The sequence below is a fragment of the Cinclus cinclus genome, chromosome 3 (genome assembly GCF_963662255.1).
Source record: "Cinclus cinclus chromosome 3, bCinCin1.1, whole genome shotgun sequence".
Classification (NCBI taxonomy): Eukaryota; Metazoa; Chordata; class Aves; order Passeriformes; family Cinclidae; genus Cinclus; species Cinclus cinclus.
The window spans coordinates 60,373,015-60,395,183 of record NC_085048.1 but is presented as its reverse complement, the minus strand read 5'-3'; the positions used below and the strand labels follow the sequence as shown (position 1 = coordinate 60,395,183).

Sequence of the window (22,169 nt, the reverse complement as noted above, 5' to 3'; positions counted from 1 at the left end):
GAACTGGTATGAAACCTATTTGTCTTGCAGTGTGTGCATGTTGGATATTCTGAAGGTGCCAGTATGGCATACAATTATTTATCAATCAATTTCACTCAGAACATGTATAAGGATTGTAAAAACCGGAGTATTTTCTTTGTGTTTCTTCTTCTTTACAGAAATACTTACGGGTTACACTTTTTCTTCTTCTCTTCTCCATAAGCCAGGTTCTTGCATCCCTTGATGCAAACTTCCAAGATGCAAGGTCTGAAGTTGTACTTTAAGGCAAACTCTATTTCTCCTGTGATGTTAGCCTTGCCAAAATTTCCAGAGTCAGTGCAAGTGCTGCTAAGACTATATAAACTCCCCTAAGAAAAGAAAAATGTCTGGTAAAAGCAGCTTCAGATCAAATGGGACAAAACATTTATTTCCTTCAATAGTCAGTATCTTTATAGACATCACTGTAAAGCTACTGCAAATCACAAAATTCAGGGTAATCTTCATAAAACATTCCATTGCTTCCATAAAATCCCTGAAAATCATGACCGTAATTGTGATTCTACTGTTTTCCCCTCTTCTCTTAGTAAACTTTCTAGGCTGAGAAAATGCTTTATGTAACTTCTGGATCTAGAAACTGTTTTCGTATAAAACTGCTACGTTGCTTCCCATGAGAAAAATGAGCCAAGTGTCTGAAATGGAGTGAAAAAACCCTCTGAAATGTAAAAACATTAAAAAAAACATTGAATGAGACTGCATTTAATACACAGCTCATAGCAGGGTACACTACCAAGACATTTGGTTCTACTACATATTAGAGGAAATAAAGTGGCCTGCACAGCCAGTAAATACTTCACAAGATGTCCCAATTCTATATAAAAATCATGTAACTCTGTTTTGCAGACCTTTCAGGAGAGATTAAAATATGAATACTTCAGCTGTTGTGTGTGGGTGCATAAAGATGATGCTCCCTAGTTCACCTCAGCCACTTTGTTCTCCATTCATTTTCTTCCGCCTTTGGGGCAAAGGTTTGGATGTTTTATATATATGGTCCCTCCACACATATAAAGAGCATGTGTGTCTAGCATTTACAGAAGGCAGGACACTACAAAGAAGGAAGGGAAGAGATCAATCCTTTGTGTGGCCCAGCCCAGACACAACTCTAGGGTGACATCTTGCCTTTGCCGTAACAAATTACCTACTAAGAACAGTTTGATCTCTATTCATTTATAATGACATTCTTTAAGGTGAGATTTTTACACAGCATTTGTCATGAAGGCACCACTGTTGTGATCAGTCTCTCAGCAACTCTGCCCTAGATTGCTAAGATATCTGTGTTAGATCACTCCTCCCCCTGAAAATAAACACCAACCCACACAGGACTTGTTGACCGAGGAGCTCTGCATTGAACAACCCAGCAGTGTGCAAAGCAGTGTTTGCAAGATTGTATCTCTCTTCCGTGGAGATGCTTTTCTTCCTTTGTACAGCACACCAAATATTCAATTCACACCAATGGATTTATTAGATTAACAAGACCATCTACTCTCTCTTTTAAGCTCTAAGCAACACACATGTCAAAAGAAGGGCTAGAGTGCTTACTGAGGAAATCAAAAGAAGTGCAAGGACTGTTTTGACCTGATGCATGTCGCAAATAGTCTTGCTCCCTCCACAAGAAGTGTATCAGCGTAATCAATCTGACTAGCAGCTTTGTTCAGCTCTGCACTTTCAATCACTAACATTTTTATTCACCAGACCAGAAAATGCTTATTTTCCACCAAAATCATTTATGGCAATGGAATGCAAACAGAGTTTTGCATAAAAATACTCCTATGTCCTAAAACAAAGTTCTGTAAAAGTTCCTCATTTATATTCCACAGAACACCCTACTTATTTAGGAAGGCTGGATAGGTGTTATGGTTAATGATGTTTAGACTGAATATCACTATATGTGTCTCCCACCTGATCAGGCATCCCATACATTCTACATGGAAGTCACCACTTTTGGTTCAGTGAGCAGAGATTTGACATATTGTACTTCTGCTGGCATGACAGGAAGCAATGCCATGTCATGCTCTGGAAGATAGGTTTTTTTATGGAGTGGGCTTCAATACCCAATAATTACCCATGAAGAGAAGTTTAATGGAATTTGACCTACACCTTTATAAGATGGTAGAAAATATTTCAGTTTTAAGCCAGAACTTTCTATAGCCCAGCTCAAATGGTTGTCATTGGAACCACAAATGGAATACAAAACTCTTCCATTTGTCAGCTTAACACCTCAGACTCCACAGTGCAATCAGCTGTGAGAAAGCACCAAGGTCCCTGTGTGTATTTCTGCTTCTCTGTCAAGTGAGCAGGGTGGTTTAATTTTGATTCTCTAAGTCATTCTAGTTCCCTTCTTTACAAGATCAGTCATGAATTCTTTGGATACTTCACCTTGCTTAACCTCATCACTAATAGACAGAAATTAGCTTCTACAGTTAATCACAGAGGCTTTAAAGCATGTGCTGAATTCATTTATAACCAGCTTCCTTCTCTCTCATTTGCAGTATTCAAAATGCCATCCAACAAAGGATAATTCAGTGTCATCCACTAAGCCTATGAAAGGCTCCCCTGGCTTCCATCACTGTCAGTTTCCTCTTCATTCACTGGCATTCTGACATTTGAATTTCCACTGACATTTCCAATACCACAGTTCTTGCAGACTGACAAAACCTTTCTGGTTAAACGAAGCTTGAAAAGAAAAAGTCAGATACTAGGTGAGAAAGCACCACATTCATAATCCTGACCCTAATAATCAAATAGGAAGAATGTTAGCTGCATTTGCAAAATTCAGAAGAAGCTGCTCTATCAATTATTCATTATCAGTGGATGATATATCCATCAATTATCCATTATTAATTTGCCTCATGCTTCAAAAAGTTCAGTGTTACTATGAGGACTGTGCCAAAAGGCTCCAGTCTTTCACCTTTGAGATAGAAACGCAAGTGCAATTCTTCCTTCATTTTGTAATATAATCCAAAATATAAAAGCTTTTGCAGAATGTTGGTGTATCTGTTCCCTTTAAACAGCTCTTCTGGTGTGTTTCACGTTTAACTTACATGTTTTCTGCCATCACAGAAAACCGTATCACTTGTGGGACTGGTTGTCATGTCTTCTTCCTCCTTGCAACAACTACTTTTGCTCTGGGTTTCACTGTCATTTTGGGCTCCAGTGATGAGCTGTTGCAGACTGGGTGTACTTTTCATCTGTAAGAAATTCAGAGAGTAATATTTTTTTTTCACCTTAAGAAAAATGTCTTGATTCAAGAATACTATCAGAAGAAAATTCAGTAAATATCTACAACTGACTGATTAAGGTCATGTAGGTGACACACCTTCAAAGATAATGTAGTACCTTAATTTAAATGTTGATTTATAACTCTCTCAACCCAGTTAGTGATACACTCATTATATTAATTGTTTTAAAATCAACATACCATCAGCTAACCTAAGGGTCAAAAGCACAGCAATTACTGACAGCAGTCTACTAATAACACACCAAAAGTAGCAATATACTAATAAAAATCCTTATTAGGCCTTAACAAAACAGTAATTTTGGAAGAAAACATAATATTGCCTCCAGGAAATGAAAAATTGCATTTTGCAACATACATGACACATGCCCATACTTACCTATGCAAGAATGAAAGTTGAAAGAGATTTAAAAATAGAAACAGACTGGCAAGTTTCTATTGAGCTTTGTTTATAGATAAAGTTTAAATTTCCACAGTGTTCTTGACTTTGCTTTGACAAAGTCCATGCACCTTTCCAATTTTCCCATGAAAACCCTGATAATTTCTGAGAGAGTTATACACATACCAGAACTCCTTGAGATTTATCTTCAGACACCTGTGTTACCAAGAACAATGGCTAATAGAATGAAGTGCCAAAATACAAATACACAGGGCTGGAAATACACTCAAAATATTGGTGTTTCTGGCACACCATTTCCTGGGGATAATACAACCTCTGAAAAGTATTTTGACACCTCACTGGATAGGAAAAAAAGCAAAGTAAGAATTTTTACATGGTTAGGATCTAATAAAATTATTTATTTTGAAAAGTTGTGTAACAGTTTACCTGAAAGACTGAAAAGAATATAGTGTGACTGAATCAACAGAAAGGACTAGGACTTATTTGCAGAAAGGAAACGAGAAATGCGAAAGAATCCCTCCTGAACAGTCAGCAGAAAGCACTACAGAAGGAGGACAAGAGATGAGATAATACAGTGAGATTACTTCTGAAAAAAAAAAACCAAAAGCAAAACAGGATGTGCAAAAAAACCCTAACCAGCCTGCTGTTATTGTAACACACAGAAATAGTGATGTCTATTAAGTGTCCTGCCTTAAGAATAGATGCAAGAATTAAGTTACCATGTGAAAGAGAAACATACAGAAAATGCATTCAGAATACAATCTCCAAAAAAACCCCAAGCAAACCCAAAACAGCAGAAAACTGTCTTCTGCTTTATAAAACCTGAAACACAACCAACTTCACTTGCTAACCAAAAGCTACCACACACAGAATTTTAGCTTCTACTTGGATCAGAGAGACTTTGCTGTTGTGCAGTATGAACATAAGATACTGACAAGGCAGCACAGCTACCAGTGCTAAACTCAGCAGCAGGTCTCACACACCCAGCCCGGCTCTAATGTCTGCTTCTGTTGCCACAGCAGAGGTATCCCACAGCTACCAATGCACCACAAACAGCTCCCAAACGCGGCACATGCCTGCTTGTTCCCCCAGTGAGGCAGGGAACTGCACTTCCCTTAATAAACTTAGTGATTTCGATGATGAGAGGCCCTCAAAATCCAGATTTTACACTGGCTGCTACTTCTTGCCATTGGACTTGATTTTTTCACTAACACTGAGGTTGAGTATAATCTCTTTAAACTTCAATCTGAAGCAATCAAGCTCAGCACACATCACAGATTTAGAAAGCTTACTTAACGAAAAGTGTTCTTGAGGTTTAAGTCTTAAACACTGCGCATTCAAATTTGTGGTTACAGTTACTACTTCACAGTCATTCCTTAGAGAGTTTCTAGGGGGAAAAGCCACTGTTCTGAATCATGCTCTGAAAATGAACGTTCTTTCTGGGGTGGAAACCATAACAAGATTTCAACATGATATTTTCTTAAAAATATAAATAGTTGTTTTGCAAGTGTAATTTAAAACAGATTCTATCCCATAACTTAAGGTATAGTTTTACTAAGGATGTAAACAGCTACCCTTCCTAAAGGAAAATGAAGTTGGACATTTACAAGAAAAATATCAACAATAATTCTAGAAAAATAAAAATTCTATCTTAAATATAGTCCAATTGGTTCAAGAGAAATAGTGCTCTGGCACACAAACATTGAAATCTATTTTTCAAAACCTGCAATGCAAAGTGTGGACATAAGTCCTAAATTGTTAAATAAGCAATTAAACCCCACACAAATAATTTGGATTCTCTTACTAATTCATTTCTGAAGCCAAAGAACCCATATCCATCTTTTAAATGTGCCGTATTATTCATGACCAGCATGCAATGAAGCATAGTCTGAATTCGCATTGTCTCCAACTGTGATGTTTTTCAATGCATTAGAAGAGCAGTGCTCTGTCTGTGGAATAAAGTTAACACCCAAAGTGTAGCTTGCCACAATGAAAGCAGCACTCAAGTAACCAATAATTGTTGCCAATTCTATTGATAACTTAATTGCATACAAAAATCACCACAGCTAATTTCACTGAGTTCAGACCTTGCTGGGCCAATTCAAACTGCCCAGTCCATGCAATTTGGCATCCTCTCTCTTCCATTTATCAGCACCTAACAATTCTGAGGAAAGTGAAACAGTGCACAAAGGAGCTGTGAGCAATGTGTGCCACAAGGTCTGGCCCAAAGCAAGGGCTTTTCTCAGCATCTAATCCAGGCACTTAGCAAACCACATTGACCCCATTCAGATGAACAAGGCAATTCAGTAAGTACCCACAATGTGGAAAACAGTATGGACAAAGTTCAGTCACTTGAGAGCTGAAAGTGTACTAAACAAAATCTTCAGTGTAACTCTAAAGCAGAAATGTGAGATCATCTTCAGTCCTGCACAGCTCTTAGGAAAACAGATGACTGGATTTTTCTCAGACTTCTCGAGAAAACACTGAAAGCTAGAGACTGTAACCAAAGCAAAAGGAAAAGAGAAATTGCTTAGCAACTAAGAGCAATGCTTTCTCCCTGCCAACTTAAAAAATGCTCAGAAAACATCAGGATGGGTTTGGGACGGTCATAGCTTGTCCTGTTCAGCAGCAAAAGGGGCAGGAAGAAGACAAGACAGAGTACCTCCCTGCAGCCCTATAATCACATAGAGCAGGTATTAATTCAGCCTCTAGAGAATCTGTGAGCACCCGAGAGCAAAATGTCTCGTCCGCCCCTCTCTTTGTAAAAATTGCAGTCTAACACTTCAACTCTGGGCTGACATCAATCATGCAGAATCTGTCAAAAACCTTGTGAAGAAAAAGAGTTCCAACCACAGTCAGTGAACATAAGCTACATCCTGTTCATAAAATAAAAGCAAAATTCCACTGTGCACATGATTGTTCTTACAAATATATTTCACTCTGAAACAGTTAGCAGTTAGAGACTGTGTACAATAATATGGATACCTTGCTTGTAATGTTGATTGCAGTGTCAGACTGGCTCCTTCTTTGTTTTCTTCTTTCCACATTCTTCCCATAATCTGTGGTTAGGACACATCTGTCAGCCATATCATTCTGGGACTTTGATATTTCTGAAGTGAAAATAAAGAGAAAAGTTACTATAACAAACTTTGCAAGTAATCCTATAGATTTATAGGCTAATTCTGTAGCTTTCAAACTGTCATCCTGCACCATCAGCATTGATCTCCTAAGAGTAATAAACAGATGAGAAGACAAGTAGTTGTCATATTGTATATCATTATATTTCACCTGCCTAAATCTTTTATGCTGTTTCAACTGGAAATTATACTCCTTGCTGCCTATCCTTATAGCTGCTGCAAGGAATTGTAAGCCATCAAATACAGTTTCATCTCAGAAGCAGCTACTGCAGTCCCTATGTATAGTTTGATTTGGTTTGGGTTTGGTTTTGGTTCAGGATAAAAGTAAAACCATTATAACAACATAAAGCAACACGACAATGAAAAGTAAAAAGAAGATCATATTGGAAAACATCTAGAAATGTATCCAAAATATGGATGAAAGGAAGGCTATTACATACTCTAGTCCCAAACCACGTAGAATTTTAAGAACCTGGGTAGCTCACATTGACTTCAATAAGCTTATCCATATTAATAATGTTATATCCATACTAAGTACCTTGTTGAATTAGCACTTCAGTAACATGTAGCTTATTGGCAAATAAATCAACAGGACAACTGAACATTTAATGCCCTACTTTTCACTTCTTATTCCTCAGTGTACACTCAGAATTTCACTTAAAGGGAAGGGCAGCACTCATCCATGATTTCTGAGGTTGAATATGAGCAGGCTTAACTGCAGATACTTTGTTGTCAATCCCAGATAGACTCTCATGAAGAATTAAAAATTCATAAGTAGCACATGAAATAGCTATCATATGTTTAATTCATACAGAAGAAATAAACACTTCTCTCACAACATGAACCTCTGTGGAAGAACTTCAGACAGCAGACAATACAACATTATGGTATTCAAAAACAATGGCACTCAAGTATGATTTTTAAAGGCACTCTGGGTTAGTTTTGTTCTTAGCAATCAGTCCTCAGATGTTTACTGTACTCTGTGTACACCATTAAGACACCATGTGACCTATTCAAAGGCAAGCTCAATTAAGCCATCTCTGTAAATGAAACCAGGTTTTTAACATACACAGTGAAATCAGAGATCATAAAAAAACTGGAATTGAGAGTTCTAATGGAATACATACAATCAGAGTATCTTGACCAGCAGGAGAGGCAGAAACACCAGCCTTAACTTGCCTCACGCTCTTTTACAAGGAACAGGTTACAGAATGGGTTATTGTGCAGAAAACACAAATGTTCAGTGGTCATACCTATTCCTCTTTTGGCTTCTCCACCCAAATATCAGTAAGACTGACACTCTCTCTTGTGCCAAGGGCAATTTTTCACTGCAAGTAAAACTACAACCAGCAATTCATTTTACATTCACCAAATGGCCACCATTGGATTACAATCTCCTCTTGCTGCCAAACCATACTGGAACAGGAGGTAGCAGCATAAAGGAGCAGACTGTACAATGGCAGCTTTGTGCTGCATGCACTGATCCCTCGCTCCTGCTGCTCTCAGACACACACACAGACACTGGCTCCAGTAAGAGAGTCAGAGGCAGAATGAGGTTCCTCAGGTTTATTTACTGCAATACACAAGAGCTGGGTGTATTAAATACCTCTGCAAACCAGGACACTTATCTAGATAAGATACAGAGTACTAACTTTAGACACTGGTGATCAAAAATGTTTATGAGCACAGTACCAGGTTTCATTTGAGAGGTAATATTGTCTGAAAAAGCTTTTTTAAGTTAAGAAACACAAGTCTTTCTCTCTGTAAGACTTCCTATACTTTTTAGTTACTGACTTCAGTGATTGCAACAGCCTGTTACTTCCTCCCAAATTAAACTGCTCCACAGTAATTGAGGATGAGAGCACCTGAGTGAGGTGTCACCCATAGCTGAACTGAACTAACAACTTGCTTCCATCTCACTCTGCAACTCCTGCTCTGCTCTTCTCCATCTCTTATATGGCTCCTGATCACATGGACCAGCACTCTGTTGTACATGCTCCAACATATATCTTACCTTGAGCCCACTTAACTCACCAAAACAGCAGAAAAGTACCTAGTTTTGTCTAGGTTAATGTTCTTCCCTTAGCTAAACCAGTTTCCAGAGGGTTCCAGATTCTAATTACAGCAGTATAAGGCTCAAAGGAGAGAGAAAAAGATGTGAGTGGAGTAGAACCTTCCTTTTGGTAGCAGGGAACTAATAAATTAGTTTGCTGCAGTCCCGACAGTCTTTATCAGTAACTCTGGGATATGGCCAGGCTTCAAACTAACAGAAAGCTGAGTAAATTACTTTGCACTCAGTTCTATGCTGCTACTATTACTGTATCCAGTGTCTTGCACCACTGCATGATTGTTTAGGAGCAAGTCACCATGTCTCTACATAGCTTTAATGTATTCTCACAGACACAACATTAAATTTGCATATTTAAAGAAGAACAGGTCTTTAAGATCGCTGGAAGAAGCTAAAAGAAAGACCAAACAAGAGCTAAAACAAGAATTAGGGGGAAAGGCAGAAAGGCACTGAAGCCAGATTTGCTCAGGTCTGATCTCACATGGGGTGTTGTACAAGTTGAAGCTAGTAAGAAAATACTACTGTTTGTTCAAATCCATGCCAATCTGCAAGCACCTGTAATCTTCTTAAGGCTCAGAAGTTGTTTTCCTCTGGTCACTGATACCTTTAATTTGTTTCTCACAAAGGCTGACTGTCCTCAGTGTAGTTAGCCTTAGAGGTGCGCACACATTCTGCATCCCTAGCAACAGCAGGCAGTGTAAGAGAATGGGTAGAACCAAAAGCATCAGAACGGAACAGGAGTTGTTTGGACTGGAGAGCACTTAGAAATGTGCACTGAAAAATTCCACACAACTAGACTGAGAAAAAGGAAGGTAGTCCTCCTGAATACTGCCAGTGAATGAAAATATTAACTCCTGCTAAATTATAGACTCTTTGACCATGTCAGTTGGGGTTTGGCCAGATAACATGAAGATCAGAAACTGGTTATTATTCTAACATGAATTAAATACGCTGCATCTGAACACCTGGTAAATGAAAAGAAAAAATATAGTCTTTTCACATCTTTACAATAGTGGCGTTCTGGTTTGATCTCATCAGTTCATTTAACAACTGGCAGAACATTGAAGGAGAATTAGATTTCTTGTATTATTTTTTCAGGTTACTACAGCCTTGGTGTTAATAGTTTCAGCCATTACTTTTTAGCCATTAGTTTTTTTATAACAACTTCTTGGCCAACATTGGCCAAAAAAATTGAAATATTTGACTATGTTATTCTGGAATGACAAGATGGTGAAAGCTACTTACTTTTCATATGCGTTGTGAGAGACAAAAACATGTTTTCCACAGATTTATTAAACCTTTTAGACTCTCCAAGTTCCTGCAAATGGGAGATGAAAAGAGTAAGAAAACACAAAATATTTGTAATTTTAAAGTTTCCATGATTACATATCTACACACCATGTAACAATCAGATGGTAAGGCTGCACTTTACTCCTTTGCTCACTTCTGTAGACAAATACATTTGAGGATGTACATTGACATAGTGGAAAACTATCACACTAATGGATGAAGATAGAAAGTAACCTTTTCAGTTCCACGGTCTTTCACATATAAGTAGAACTCCTTGCAGAAAGATTATAGATTATAATATATTTCTATATTATATATAGAAAGAATAAAGTAAATAAATTAAAAGTAACTTAATAAATACAGCCAATTACATCACTGATTTATTGTAAGGTATTTAATACTTTTATCTATTACAGAACAAAGAGTCTTCATCAAACTCCAGGTAAGTACATAAGAATGTTTACAGAACTGCAATGGGCTTCAAAACCAGGGCCTGAGGATCCAGTCCAAAATTAAATGAAACAGTAATTTAGTGCAATTTCTGTGAGTTTCAAGCCACGTTCTACTATTCTGTCCACTAGAAACTGCAATGCAAAGGCAGCCATTCACTGTTTCTCATTCAGCAATGAAAGTGATATGTGACTACTGAATGTCATAGGAACATGGGATCCTTCAGGTTTGAGCAGAACTCAGATCCCAGCCCAGTCTTCCTGTGATGAGGCACCAAAACCCAGATGCAACATTCTAATGTCAAGTAGAGTGGTTAACCACTTCCCTAAAATACTGAAAACTAATTGAAAACAGCCCTCAGCCACTAAACTTTCTCTCCCAGTACCCATGCAGCATAAAAAAAAAAAAAAAAAAAAAAAAAAAAAAAAAAAAAAAAAAAAAAAAAAAAAGAGACAAAGTAACAAAAGGCTTCATTTATATTGCAGAATGTTACAGCAGATATTTACCACATTTCTGTGCCTGACCTTTTTATATGAACGACAACCTAAGTGGTACACTTATATGTATATTTTGCAGATACATACATTTCCCATCACATTGGCTCCTGCTGTTGATTCTGTGAAAGGAGGTGGAGTTGGAGGTACAACAGAAATTTTACTAGAAATTTAAGAGATAAACAATGCAACTAATTAATATATTATGCCAACAGATGAATAAACAAACCATGTCCATATACGTTATCTTCATTACCTGCATTTCCTGCACTCTATAAAGGTCTAGGTCAAGATCCTAGGTCTGTAAAAGTTGCATCACAGGTTTATTGCCTGTTCTTAGGAATTAGGACTAATTTTCTACCTTCTCAGTCTTGGGACGCTCCAGGTAAAATTATTAAATTAGAGCTATCAGGAAGACCTAAGTTAGAATAGGCTCCCTAGACTTCTATATGGCTGGTAGTGTAACAGTCTGAGTTCTAAAACACAATTCCTGTAAAATGCACCTCATGTCTTGTTCAGAGATGTTTTCAGAAAACAGTCATCTTTATTTACAATACTAAAAGGATCCTCCCTTGCCTGGGTTCAGAGCTGTTAAAGACCCTTTAAACTTTCCTGCCATTCCATCTGTGGTAAATAATCCTGGTCCGTGAAAAAAAACAAAATCTGACCGATTCTGTTAGCACAATCACAGATTCTAATGTAGCTGGTTGTCTTCCCTCTTGAGTCTTTTTAAGTTTTTACCACATCCAGGTAAAAGCAAGTCTTGGTTAAGATCTTATCCAGCTGAATTTAAGTTTCTTTCTCACAGAGCTGTGCCTTGCCAGACAAATCTATTAAATTGAGACCATCTCTTCATATCTTATTTTACACTGGGCTTTTGGGGCTTTTTTTTTCCTGCTTGGTTTGGGTTTTGGTAGTAGTTGTTGCTGTTGCTGTTTGGTGTTGTGGTTTTTTTGCTTGGTTTATTTTAAGGCAGAGGGTTCCTTTAATAACACAACAAGCAGACTTACTTCATTACGTATCACTGATAATAATTTAAGTCTGGTCATGCCTTAGCCTGTAGTCAAAGTATTAATTCACTGCAAACTACATTTTTTTTTTTTTTAAAGTTTGGTAAGTGAAAGTGTCTATCTTCTTGTCTACTATTTATTGTAAAACTATCATATTAGCAATATCTCCCATTGATCAAATGATGCTGTTATGACACCTAGTAAATAACTTTCATTTACAGTAATTTAAAAATATTTTGCAAATTTAAGAGATAATTTTATAAACAGTTATGAAAAAATATAAGCAGATAAAGCAAAGATAATGCACGTCCCTCCATTTCAAGTAAGATGCCATTACTCCAAACATGATACTTACTCTGTTGTATGCAAGACCTGTTCTGTTGATTGCTGACAGCTAAAAGTGAAAATTTTTCTATGCTTTTACTATTTGAACTCCAAAAGTAATTTTTTTTTTCCATAATAAAGGAATACAAACTACTGGTTGGTTTATAACATAAAATATATCACCCATACAAATTCACAGTGTCCTAGGACTGTTTGTCCTTTTATGAGTCTCACCTCAGACTCTGGTAAGATTCCAAGAGCTTTGCACCAACTGTTTCATGTCTGCCTGTGAAGGAGGGAAAAAAAAAATCCAGAGAGCATTTAGTAGCAACATCAGTTACTTATACCTGTATAACACTTTTTAAAATCTGTGCGTTTCAGGAACTGGTCTGTGTTTACAGAAGCTCATGCACATGCAAGTCAGGAATGAAGTTAATTCCCAACTAATGCACCAGCACATGTGCCAAGCAACACAGAAGTTTCTGCTGCATCTCAACCTGTACCATGGTTTCACCCTCCCCTGTTGCAGATGACACACTCAGATGAACTCTTCACAAATGCTAAGGACAACCACACAGAGATCCCAACATCCCCATTCCTACAGGTTGCCAAGTGCTCTCAGCCACTCAGGGTCCAGGAGGCAGGTGGTGCATGGGGCCATTGCACTAAAGAGCACTTCAGCCACAAAACTCAAACACTATGGGAAGCTTGAAAACATGCACAAGAGCAGGCACATGGTCAACTCCTATACCTCATGAAAAATTTTTTACACTTTTCCTGCTAGAAACCTGAGCAATGATGAAAATGCTTGACCAGCTCACAAACATGAGCAAGACCCTTTGCTAAGAGCATCCCTGCAGGGAAATGGCAACCTTGGCACATTCCTCAGGTGAGAAGCCACATGATCTGAAGACACCAAGAAGCAAGAGCTCTATCAGGCATGAACAACGAAGACTCATAAAACGGTCATTTTATCACAAATATAACAAATAGCAAACTGAAATTATCTGTAGTGACTTTAATCACTGATTAAATTCCTGATACAGTAACTAGCATGTGACCCAGCTTTTGCTGAAGATGTCATTAATTATAACATTGCTTACATAAAAGTAACAGACCTTAGTAGTGATAGAAACAATCAGGTCATGGATGTTAGCATTTTCAATCAGAATTCCAGAATCCTCTCTTATTGATAAATAAGATTTGCTATCTTAAATTGATTGGTCGCTAAAAGTAATCTACCACTTTTATGAAAACATTAATTTAGTCTTTAGGTAGAAGATACAAAACATTAATAAAAAGCATAACAATAACCTTTTTTACTACACAACAAGAGAAAACTTCACTTTTTTTTTCCAGTTAAACTTACTTTCTAATGATTACTTCAGTTATGTGAGATTTTCAAACCAAAAGAGGGCACTGTCCCTCCAGGACTGAAGGATGCATAAAGGAGGCTGTGTTTCAGAATCTGTCACTTTTTAAAAACTCCTTTAAATATATCAGTTGGCCTAATCAAAAGAACTAAACAAAACATATTTCTCCCTGCAGGTTTATCTTCTGTATAGCCTTAGATCTGTGTGACTTTAACAGTATTACCATTAGACTAACTAAACAAAATGCTTCAAGAACCCACAAAGCCTTGATAATTCGAAGGGAGAACTAATTTATTTTGCTGGGAAAAGGGACAGTCAGTAACTTGCATTATTAGATACAATACCTGAGAACATAATTTTCCAATAATAGAGAGATTGATAAAATCATCAGCTTTATACTCATTGAAAAGAATGAGGGGAAATTATTATCAGTGGTTATTGGATGAAACTGTTCTTTAATAAAATCAGTCAATTAACACTTGAAAATCAGAAACTGGGTTAGCTGTAGTGGACTTGAGTGAAATCTTTCAAATTTTAAATTAATTGCTTTAACAGGAACTTCTGTTTCTTAAGATGCTGCCTTTCATAAACACCTACTACCCAAAATCTACCTGATTATGCTCTTCCATTTATAAAAATTCTTCCTATTCACATTTCCCAAGAGAGATTTAAGGCCTAGTTCTTTCATTTTTACCAACTGCTCTTCAACATAGATGCAGATACTGGAAGTGAAACTGTATCATTTATGTATGGTCAGGAACAAAATGAAGTAGATGCCTCTCTGAAGTGGCACTTCAAAGAAAAGAGGAAACAAATCTTCTCCACCTTGCTATTTATTGTAGGTGAAAACAAACATTAACAGCTCCTTCGCTAGTAAAACACATTCCCCATAGCGCAATTCATTCACATCCTCTATAATTTTTTAGAGCTTCGTACTTTTAAGGGCACTGAAAAGACTCAGCACAAGCCAATGGCACAGCCAACTGGCTGAAGATAACAAAACAGTGTTTAGCTCTCTGCTGATTTATAGCTATATATGGGGGCTTTTATTCCATTTTATCATTTCTTTAAACTTCAGAACTTCCTCAGTGAAAACAACTGAAGTTTAAACTTTGACAAATTATGAATGCAAGATCATTTTCTTCCTGTATATATAAAATTTCTATATCAATTTCACATCACTATATTTCTTAGAAGCCTTACACACACATTAACTCAATTTACATGGCCAGCAATTTTCTTATTTTTATTACTCAGACAAAATAAGTTCTACTTTTAAATGCATTCTGCTAATTTGCATTGATGTTTTATTTACCGCAGACAGATGCACTGCATGGTAAAATGGAAGAAACATTGGATACAGTGTCAGACTACATTCTGTGTTTCACTTAGATGGCAACTACACTAGACATAGCAGTTTGTGATCTGTTCCAGTGATTACCTTCACCTGGATATTTCTTTGCTCGTTCCTCAAAGAACCATTCACCAGCCTTCACTTTCACATCTCTGGAAAACAATCAAAAGAGATTAGAATCAATATGTTTGCAAGCACATTTCTTCAAATATTCAGTTACCATGTAACAATCCTACATCCTTTATTAATCCTACCATAAAATTAAGATTTCATGACTACTTAATCCATTGGCTCAATCTATTGATAAACAAGGACGAGATGATATCAGATTAAATAGCTCTGTCAAAATAAGGTTTTCAGCAAATCTTACTCTTCCTGAAGCCTGCAATCTGAACTCACCCATTATTAGAGACAAAAAAGAAATAATCAAGGATAGGATTTTCTGGATCCTTCAGGCTCTGAATACTCATCTAAATGTCTTAGTAATTTTTAGGGCATTATATAACACCTCACTTCCTTGTCAGTTTGTGCTGCTTGCTATAAGATGAAGTCTCACTGCAAAAATTTCCTCAGTGCAGGCACTGCTAAACTTTCTTCTCTACCCAGTCATGGATTTTCCTTCTATAAAATTAATCTCTTTAGTACCATTCCCTCTGCCAAAATTGCTTGAAATTGGCAATAGCATACAAACAGTAAATTCATGCAGGGCTTACCTTCTTAAGAAAGCAAAATCTCTAAACACAAGAGCTAAAGTGATATCCACCAATGGTTCAGGCAACAAAACCTCTGGGTCTGCCATTTCACACTTCACCTTATGCTGTGTCAAAACAGACGAACTATAGGTAGAATGCTTTTTGTTCTTTCTGTCACTTGATTTTAACGCCTTTTAGGCATTTAAATGATATCTTTCTAAGTAGTAATGCAGAATATTTTTTTAAATCACTACCCATGTAGACTGTACAATTTATTTTCATACCTAATCATAGACCCTTGTGCATAACTGAACACAGATGAATCTGAAAATTAGGTTTAAATAACTGAGACAGGATAGTTACTCATTTTGGATGGAGATTGATTAACTAATAAATGTCTGAAATATCTGTCTTAAAGGGCTTTGCATTGGTACTGCCTTGATTTTCATTCAACCCCAGCCCTCCTTTCATATTATTTCCACCACCCCCTGATTATCTTCTAGAGTTTAATCTCCAGGTCTGCACAGAATCATGTGATAATTGAATCTACTCAGAGAAGTTCTGGACACCCCTTCCTGGTCTAGTGGAAAGTGTACCCAGATGATCTTTGAGGTTCTTTCCAACCCAAACCATTCTATGATTAATTTGACCACACAGAGAATTAAAATAGATCTGAAAATACCTTTTTCTTTTTTGATAGTGTATTGAGTTAAGACATGATCAAAAGTCTGAAAACAAAACTAATAAAGAGCTTTTGTCAGGTAAAATAGACTAAATTCCTCCAAAACAAATGCCTTTCTAGACTCCTAGAACACAGGATTCCTTTGAAAAACCTCTTCCAGATGAAAAACACAAACTTTGCCGGTTCACGAGGTTTTCAAAATTTCTTATTTTGTAAGAAATACAAAATTTGCCTATCCCCACATGCTCTTTCACTGAGGTGTTTAAGCACATTCCTTATAAACATGACCCCAGTATCTAGGGGAGAACCTCCATAGTGCTGCTGCTATTTGGTTCAAGAAAAATTACTCTAGTGATAAACAAGACCCAAAATTACAGTTGCTTGGAAACCAGCTCTTACCTTTCTTAGCCATCCTACTTTCCCCTCACCAGGATAAGCAAAAGGTGCTGAGTACCACTTAATACATTGCAGCACTCCCTACCCTTCTTCAGATTTGCAGCTTTGATGTAAAGCTCACTGAAGGCAATGGAAGAAGTCTGACTGAATTTAATTGATTTTACACCATGACTAAAGATCAAATGTACTCTCTCTTCACTATAAAGAGAAATTCAATGACAGCTGGCATATCCATCTTTTATCTGTGAGATTAAAAAAAAAATTCCTGAAGGAAAAACATCTTTTAATTAAACTAAATAATGTTTTCTTGGTTTCACCATTAAATATCTGGACAAGCTTATTAAATAATTAATGGTATACAGCACTAAACAAAGCAGTTTAACAACCAATGACTCCCTATCGGGGATTTCTGCTGCGGCCATCAAATAACTGGAAACTAATCTAAAACAAGAGGAAGTGGAGAGGGTTATCTAGACAAGGATATGGAAAGCTAATTTTGAATTTTCAGTTTAGTGCATGTAGCTTGAAACACAACAAAATACACACACCAAATTCTAGTAACTATTTTGTATCAAGTGTAAATAGCACTGAAGTACCTATTTTGCATATTAGTTGCTAAATAAACTGAAGATTCATAGAATGTCTTGTTGACAGTTTACAACTCTCTTCCAAACTAGAAAATATTACTTCAAACTAGTACAAATTTGTTTAACTTGAGACCAATACTTTCCCTTATATTTTCCTCTGTTTAAATCTCATTTTGGCACCTGCAGAAGGACTGGAGGATTCAGCTTGTGTTGGCATAAAGTAAATTTTCACCCAAACCCTCACCCTTTCTACAGGGGTATTTATTATCCAGCAAAGCTTTTGAATAATTTCCCAAATGATCATTTTTCACCTACATTTTATTTTTCCTCAAATGTGGGTATACATCGAAACCATTTTGCTTAGAAAGACTGCAATGAAAAGAATGGACTATGATCCATTTTTGGTATTTTTTTGATATTAAAAAAAGATGGACCAACACAGTAAAAGAAAGATTGCTTCCTGTATCCTGAAATACAAAAATGTGATGCAGCAAAAGAAGAAAAATCATTTCAAAGTAAACAAATCTGTATTTCTAACCATATTTGAATAAATCCTAGTAAAGTTATTAATTGGTTTTGCTCTTTAAAATTTTATAACGCATGACTTCAAATTATTCATCAATCAGGTTTCTCACTCCAGTGGTAACAGGCAGAAAATAACAATTAGGAAATTGCTAAGAAATTGCCAATTGAAATTGAAATACTACATCAAAGCACAGCATCTTCAAGCAGGTTGTGAGGATGCATTGGTTCAACACTGCGTAGGGGAAGGAGCTCTCTCTGTGGCTCAGAAACTCACAACTGTTTCTATGCTTTGCTATTATCATCTTTGTCACACTCCCAGTACCTCTGGCCTACCCTGAGGATCCATTTTGCTAAAGACAGGAAGGGAAATATCAGCTACGTGAAGAATAACATGAAGTTCCCATCCATTTCATCACTACCAGGACTTCAGCCAACATTCTCATTACACCAGTGGCTTTAACTGCTCAAGCAAAACCAATGGGGATCCATCGGATGAGTGGCGCAAACCAGCAAAATTCCTTACCCATGAGCATAACAAATGGTGCATTTCCAAAGGCAGGGGCTCAGGCAGACACGGCATTCGGAGCACACACGATGACTGCATCCATTGCACACTGCGCCTCTGTTCATCAGCAACCCCAGCGACTTCTGACAGCGAGCACAAGATCTCTCCTGGTACTCATGCCTTGCACTTTTTGCCCCCTTCCACCGAAGTTGCTGCAGATGCAGTTTCATTTTCCTAATTCCACAGGTAAAAAGGAGGAAAAAAAATTACAGAGGACAAAATCCTCATGTAAAGCACAAGTTAATAATACCCTGGCTGTGCAATACCATTTCTAGTGGGAGATATGCCCTCAAGCGTGACCTCTGTTGAGCACTGTTTCAAATGTGCACACACAGCATTTCTGCAGTGTGACTGTGTGTGTGTGACCAGAATTGTGCACACTAACAGAGAAATAGTTAATTATAATTGGGGCTTTGTTCATTTCAGGCCCACTCAGCGCAGACCACTGAAATCATTGTATGCAAGCTGTTATACATTCACCTACAAAAATTAGACTAAATGATGCTCCCTTTCATTTGATTTTTTAAAAAAAAATATATTTATCCAAGAATTAAATATTCTACCAAGTAAAAAAAAAAAAGCATAATAAATGCATCATCTGAAAGCTAAAAACCAAACCAAAACAGCACAAAGCCCAAAATATCAAAACCTCTCATTGTCTTCAACCTTGCTTCCATTTCACATAACCAATAATCAGGATCTATGTTTTTAATTGATAGTAACATCATCAGCAGTTGGGATTTTCTAACCAATTCAGACTTTCTATAAAGCTCTTCACATAATTACTATTGTTTTAATGTTGTTTTATGTTTAATATGTCAAATAATACTTACATAAATGTTGGATGTAAAGAAAGTTTAAGTTTCCACATTTAATAGACTAAAAATGTATATTTTACACCAATACCTAGTTTTACAGGGGGATGCAATATCACAGAGCAGGATACAAGGCACTGGGAAACCCTTGTCCTAGATAAGATATAAAGGAAATAAAGTGCTGGAGAATTATCCTTTATCCTCACCAGCTGAGATACTGTCATAGTGTGAAATTAGTAAATAAAATCCTTTCCTAACCAATGACACCTATTGACACAAGTAACAACCTCCAAGGTGGAGTGGTGTGTTTGCTGCCTGTTGTGTGTGAGAAGGGACTGGGATGGATTTCGCACAATGAGCAGGAATCCAATGATTCTTAATTCTTGGCACAATGTAAGCTAAACAAGCCAGCCAAAGATTTGAACATGTTCCATGAACATGTTCAAAGACTATACATGTGCATACATAGGAACATGATGAGAATACCATAAAGCCTTCATAAAAAAGATGCAGCCAGCAACTAAACTTTCTATGAAGGCTGGAAGTAAAATTCACCAAGTACATTATTCAGTGAACAGGATTTGCTGATCTTTAGTGTAGAATCAATAGAATGGCAAAACCAAGAGACTCTGGATAACCTTAGATTTCCCAGAGAATAACAAGAAGTTAAAAGACGGAGCATGTTTAGAGGGACAACAAAGTGGAAGAAGAGTAATTCAGAAGAGAAAACAACAAAAAAAACCACACAAGATTAGGGGAAGAGCAATACCTTATTCTTTCCTCCTCCATTTTTCTCACCATCTGGTCACGGTATAGGACTTCCAGAACAGCCTCTCGTTCTAGTTCCTTAAGGAAGTTCAGATTAAATTCACAAGCCATTTTTGCCAAATTTCACTATTTCACTTATTTCATAGATTCCTGTCCTATGAGTTTCACTACATCCAGAATGCTGGTCTGGGTGTTTCCTAAATGCCTGTGGTCTTACTTAATTGTTGATGTGTTTCACTGTGTCATACCCTTGAAAAGAAGAGTAACTTTGCCCATCTTCACAGGGATCATCATTTAAGCATCTGCTACCCAAGGAATACAAACAGTTATCAAGGCTACAACAGTCTTGACTTTTTCACATGTCCTTTAGCTGCCTTTTCTTTTATTTTTTCCACTGAAAGCGGTTCCAAAAGAGATGAGAGCTTGCAGCAATGTTCCAGATAGCACTTGAACACCCACCAGATGGAGGAACAGTTTGGCAAGAGATGGAGTAAAGAAACGGCAGAAATAGTTTGGGTTTCTTTATCTGGTCTTGTAGATTTGGGATTTCTGGGCCTAAGGAACAAAAGAAAAAATAAAAAAAACCACAAACATTATCTCTTCTCTCCAAGACATTTCAATTAATTTGAAGGATACATTTTGTTATACCCAAATATTTCATGCAGCAATTAAGTCACAGGAGAGGTTTTAAGCCAGTCCTGTTCCTCAGAGGCTCACCATTTTGTCCATTAACACTCAGGCACATACCTTCACAGATTTTGCAGAGTCAAAATAAAACAATCAATAAAAAAGCTTAAGTTAGTTTTGAATATAGGCCTACAGGCCCCATGACAGTCATACTGCTTGAGACAAATTTTTTGAGAAAAAAATGTCCCTTTATAATCTCATTTTACTGAAAAAGACATCACAAGATTAAGAGGAAAAAACCAAGACCTCTAAGTCACTTCCATCAATTACCTGTATCTGTTAAGTCTAGATAAGCAGTTTGATACCAAAGAATGTTATCTTTGCTAATATAAAGACACCAAAAAGTTGATATATATTATTTCTAGCTGAGTTCACTAATGATTTTGGTCCCAAACTGATTAAGTTAGCATATGCAAATATAAAACTGAAACAGAATCACAGCTGCAGTTTGGATATATTCTGTGACCTCCACTTTTGCAAAGCTCCACTAAAATATAAAATAATTTTAATATACTTTGCAGCAAAGTCAAGAAAAAAGATGATTATTCAACCTAAACCAGCTTACACACCACATTAATTTTCAATATTACTAACATTTAGTGCATGTTACTAGAAATGCAAGACAATCCCACTTATGGTGGTATATCCCCCAATATTAAAGGTGTGCATAAGAGAACTGGTTAGGTGTTTCAAACTTTATCAAACTTATTGGTCTGGCTCTCCTAATTTATCTTAATAAAATCTTACAGCTCAGTTCTAGGCAGGTGCAGCCAATAAGACAGAAGAGTAAAGCTTTCCCAAAGCAGTTACTGATGCTTCACTGATGGACCCCAGCTGAGAATCTGACCAACCATCTGCATTGCTGGATCATTATTTTCAAATACTGAGTTTTAAATTTAAAACAACAAAGGAAAAAAAAAAAAAACTCAAACCTTAGACCACCAGAAGTACCCACTAAATCATCAGATATATACTGACAAAGTATTTCTGTCAGTGCAGGGAATTACTTTACATGCAGCTTGCCCCAATTAAGTTACTTAATTTTCCACCAGAAAAAGCAGATGGTAATAACATGTATACATAAACAGGTAGCATTCCATTTGTGTATGGGGGTTTTTTTTGGTTTTTTTTTTTTTGGGGGGGGGGGGGGGGGGGGGGGACGACACCTTTCAAAAGACACCAGAAGGACAAAGTATTTCAAAGAAGCTTGTGTTCAAGGAAAAAAAAAAAATGGTTTCCTGTGGAAACAAAAGAGACAGAGATAGGCATAATCATATTTTA

At 36.9% G+C, this 22,169-nt stretch overlaps 1 protein-coding gene across 2 annotated transcripts in view; it reads right to left on the bottom strand.

Moving 5' to 3' along the window:
- Window positions 1-22,169, bottom strand: part of SYTL3 (synaptotagmin like 3) — a 32,671-nt gene that overhangs the window by 8,529 nt on the left and 1,973 nt on the right. For both annotated transcript variants that reach the window (XM_062490070.1, XM_062490072.1), the window contains exons 2-10: window positions 20,203-20,756; window positions 18,577-18,792; window positions 15,259-15,323; window positions 12,679-12,730; window positions 11,201-11,273; window positions 10,122-10,194; window positions 6,657-6,781; window positions 3,078-3,224; window positions 169-347 (exon numbers count right to left, since the gene is read on the bottom strand). In XM_062490070.1, the coding sequence (XP_062346054.1) occupies window positions 169-347; window positions 3,078-3,224; window positions 6,657-6,781; window positions 10,122-10,194; window positions 11,201-11,273; window positions 12,679-12,730; window positions 15,259-15,323; window positions 18,577-18,792; window positions 20,203-20,312 (1,040 nt within the window). In that variant the 5' untranslated portion in view covers window positions 20,313-20,756. The remainder of the gene's footprint in view (window positions 1-168; window positions 348-3,077; window positions 3,225-6,656; window positions 6,782-10,121; window positions 10,195-11,200; window positions 11,274-12,678; window positions 12,731-15,258; window positions 15,324-18,576; window positions 18,793-20,202; window positions 20,757-22,169) is intronic.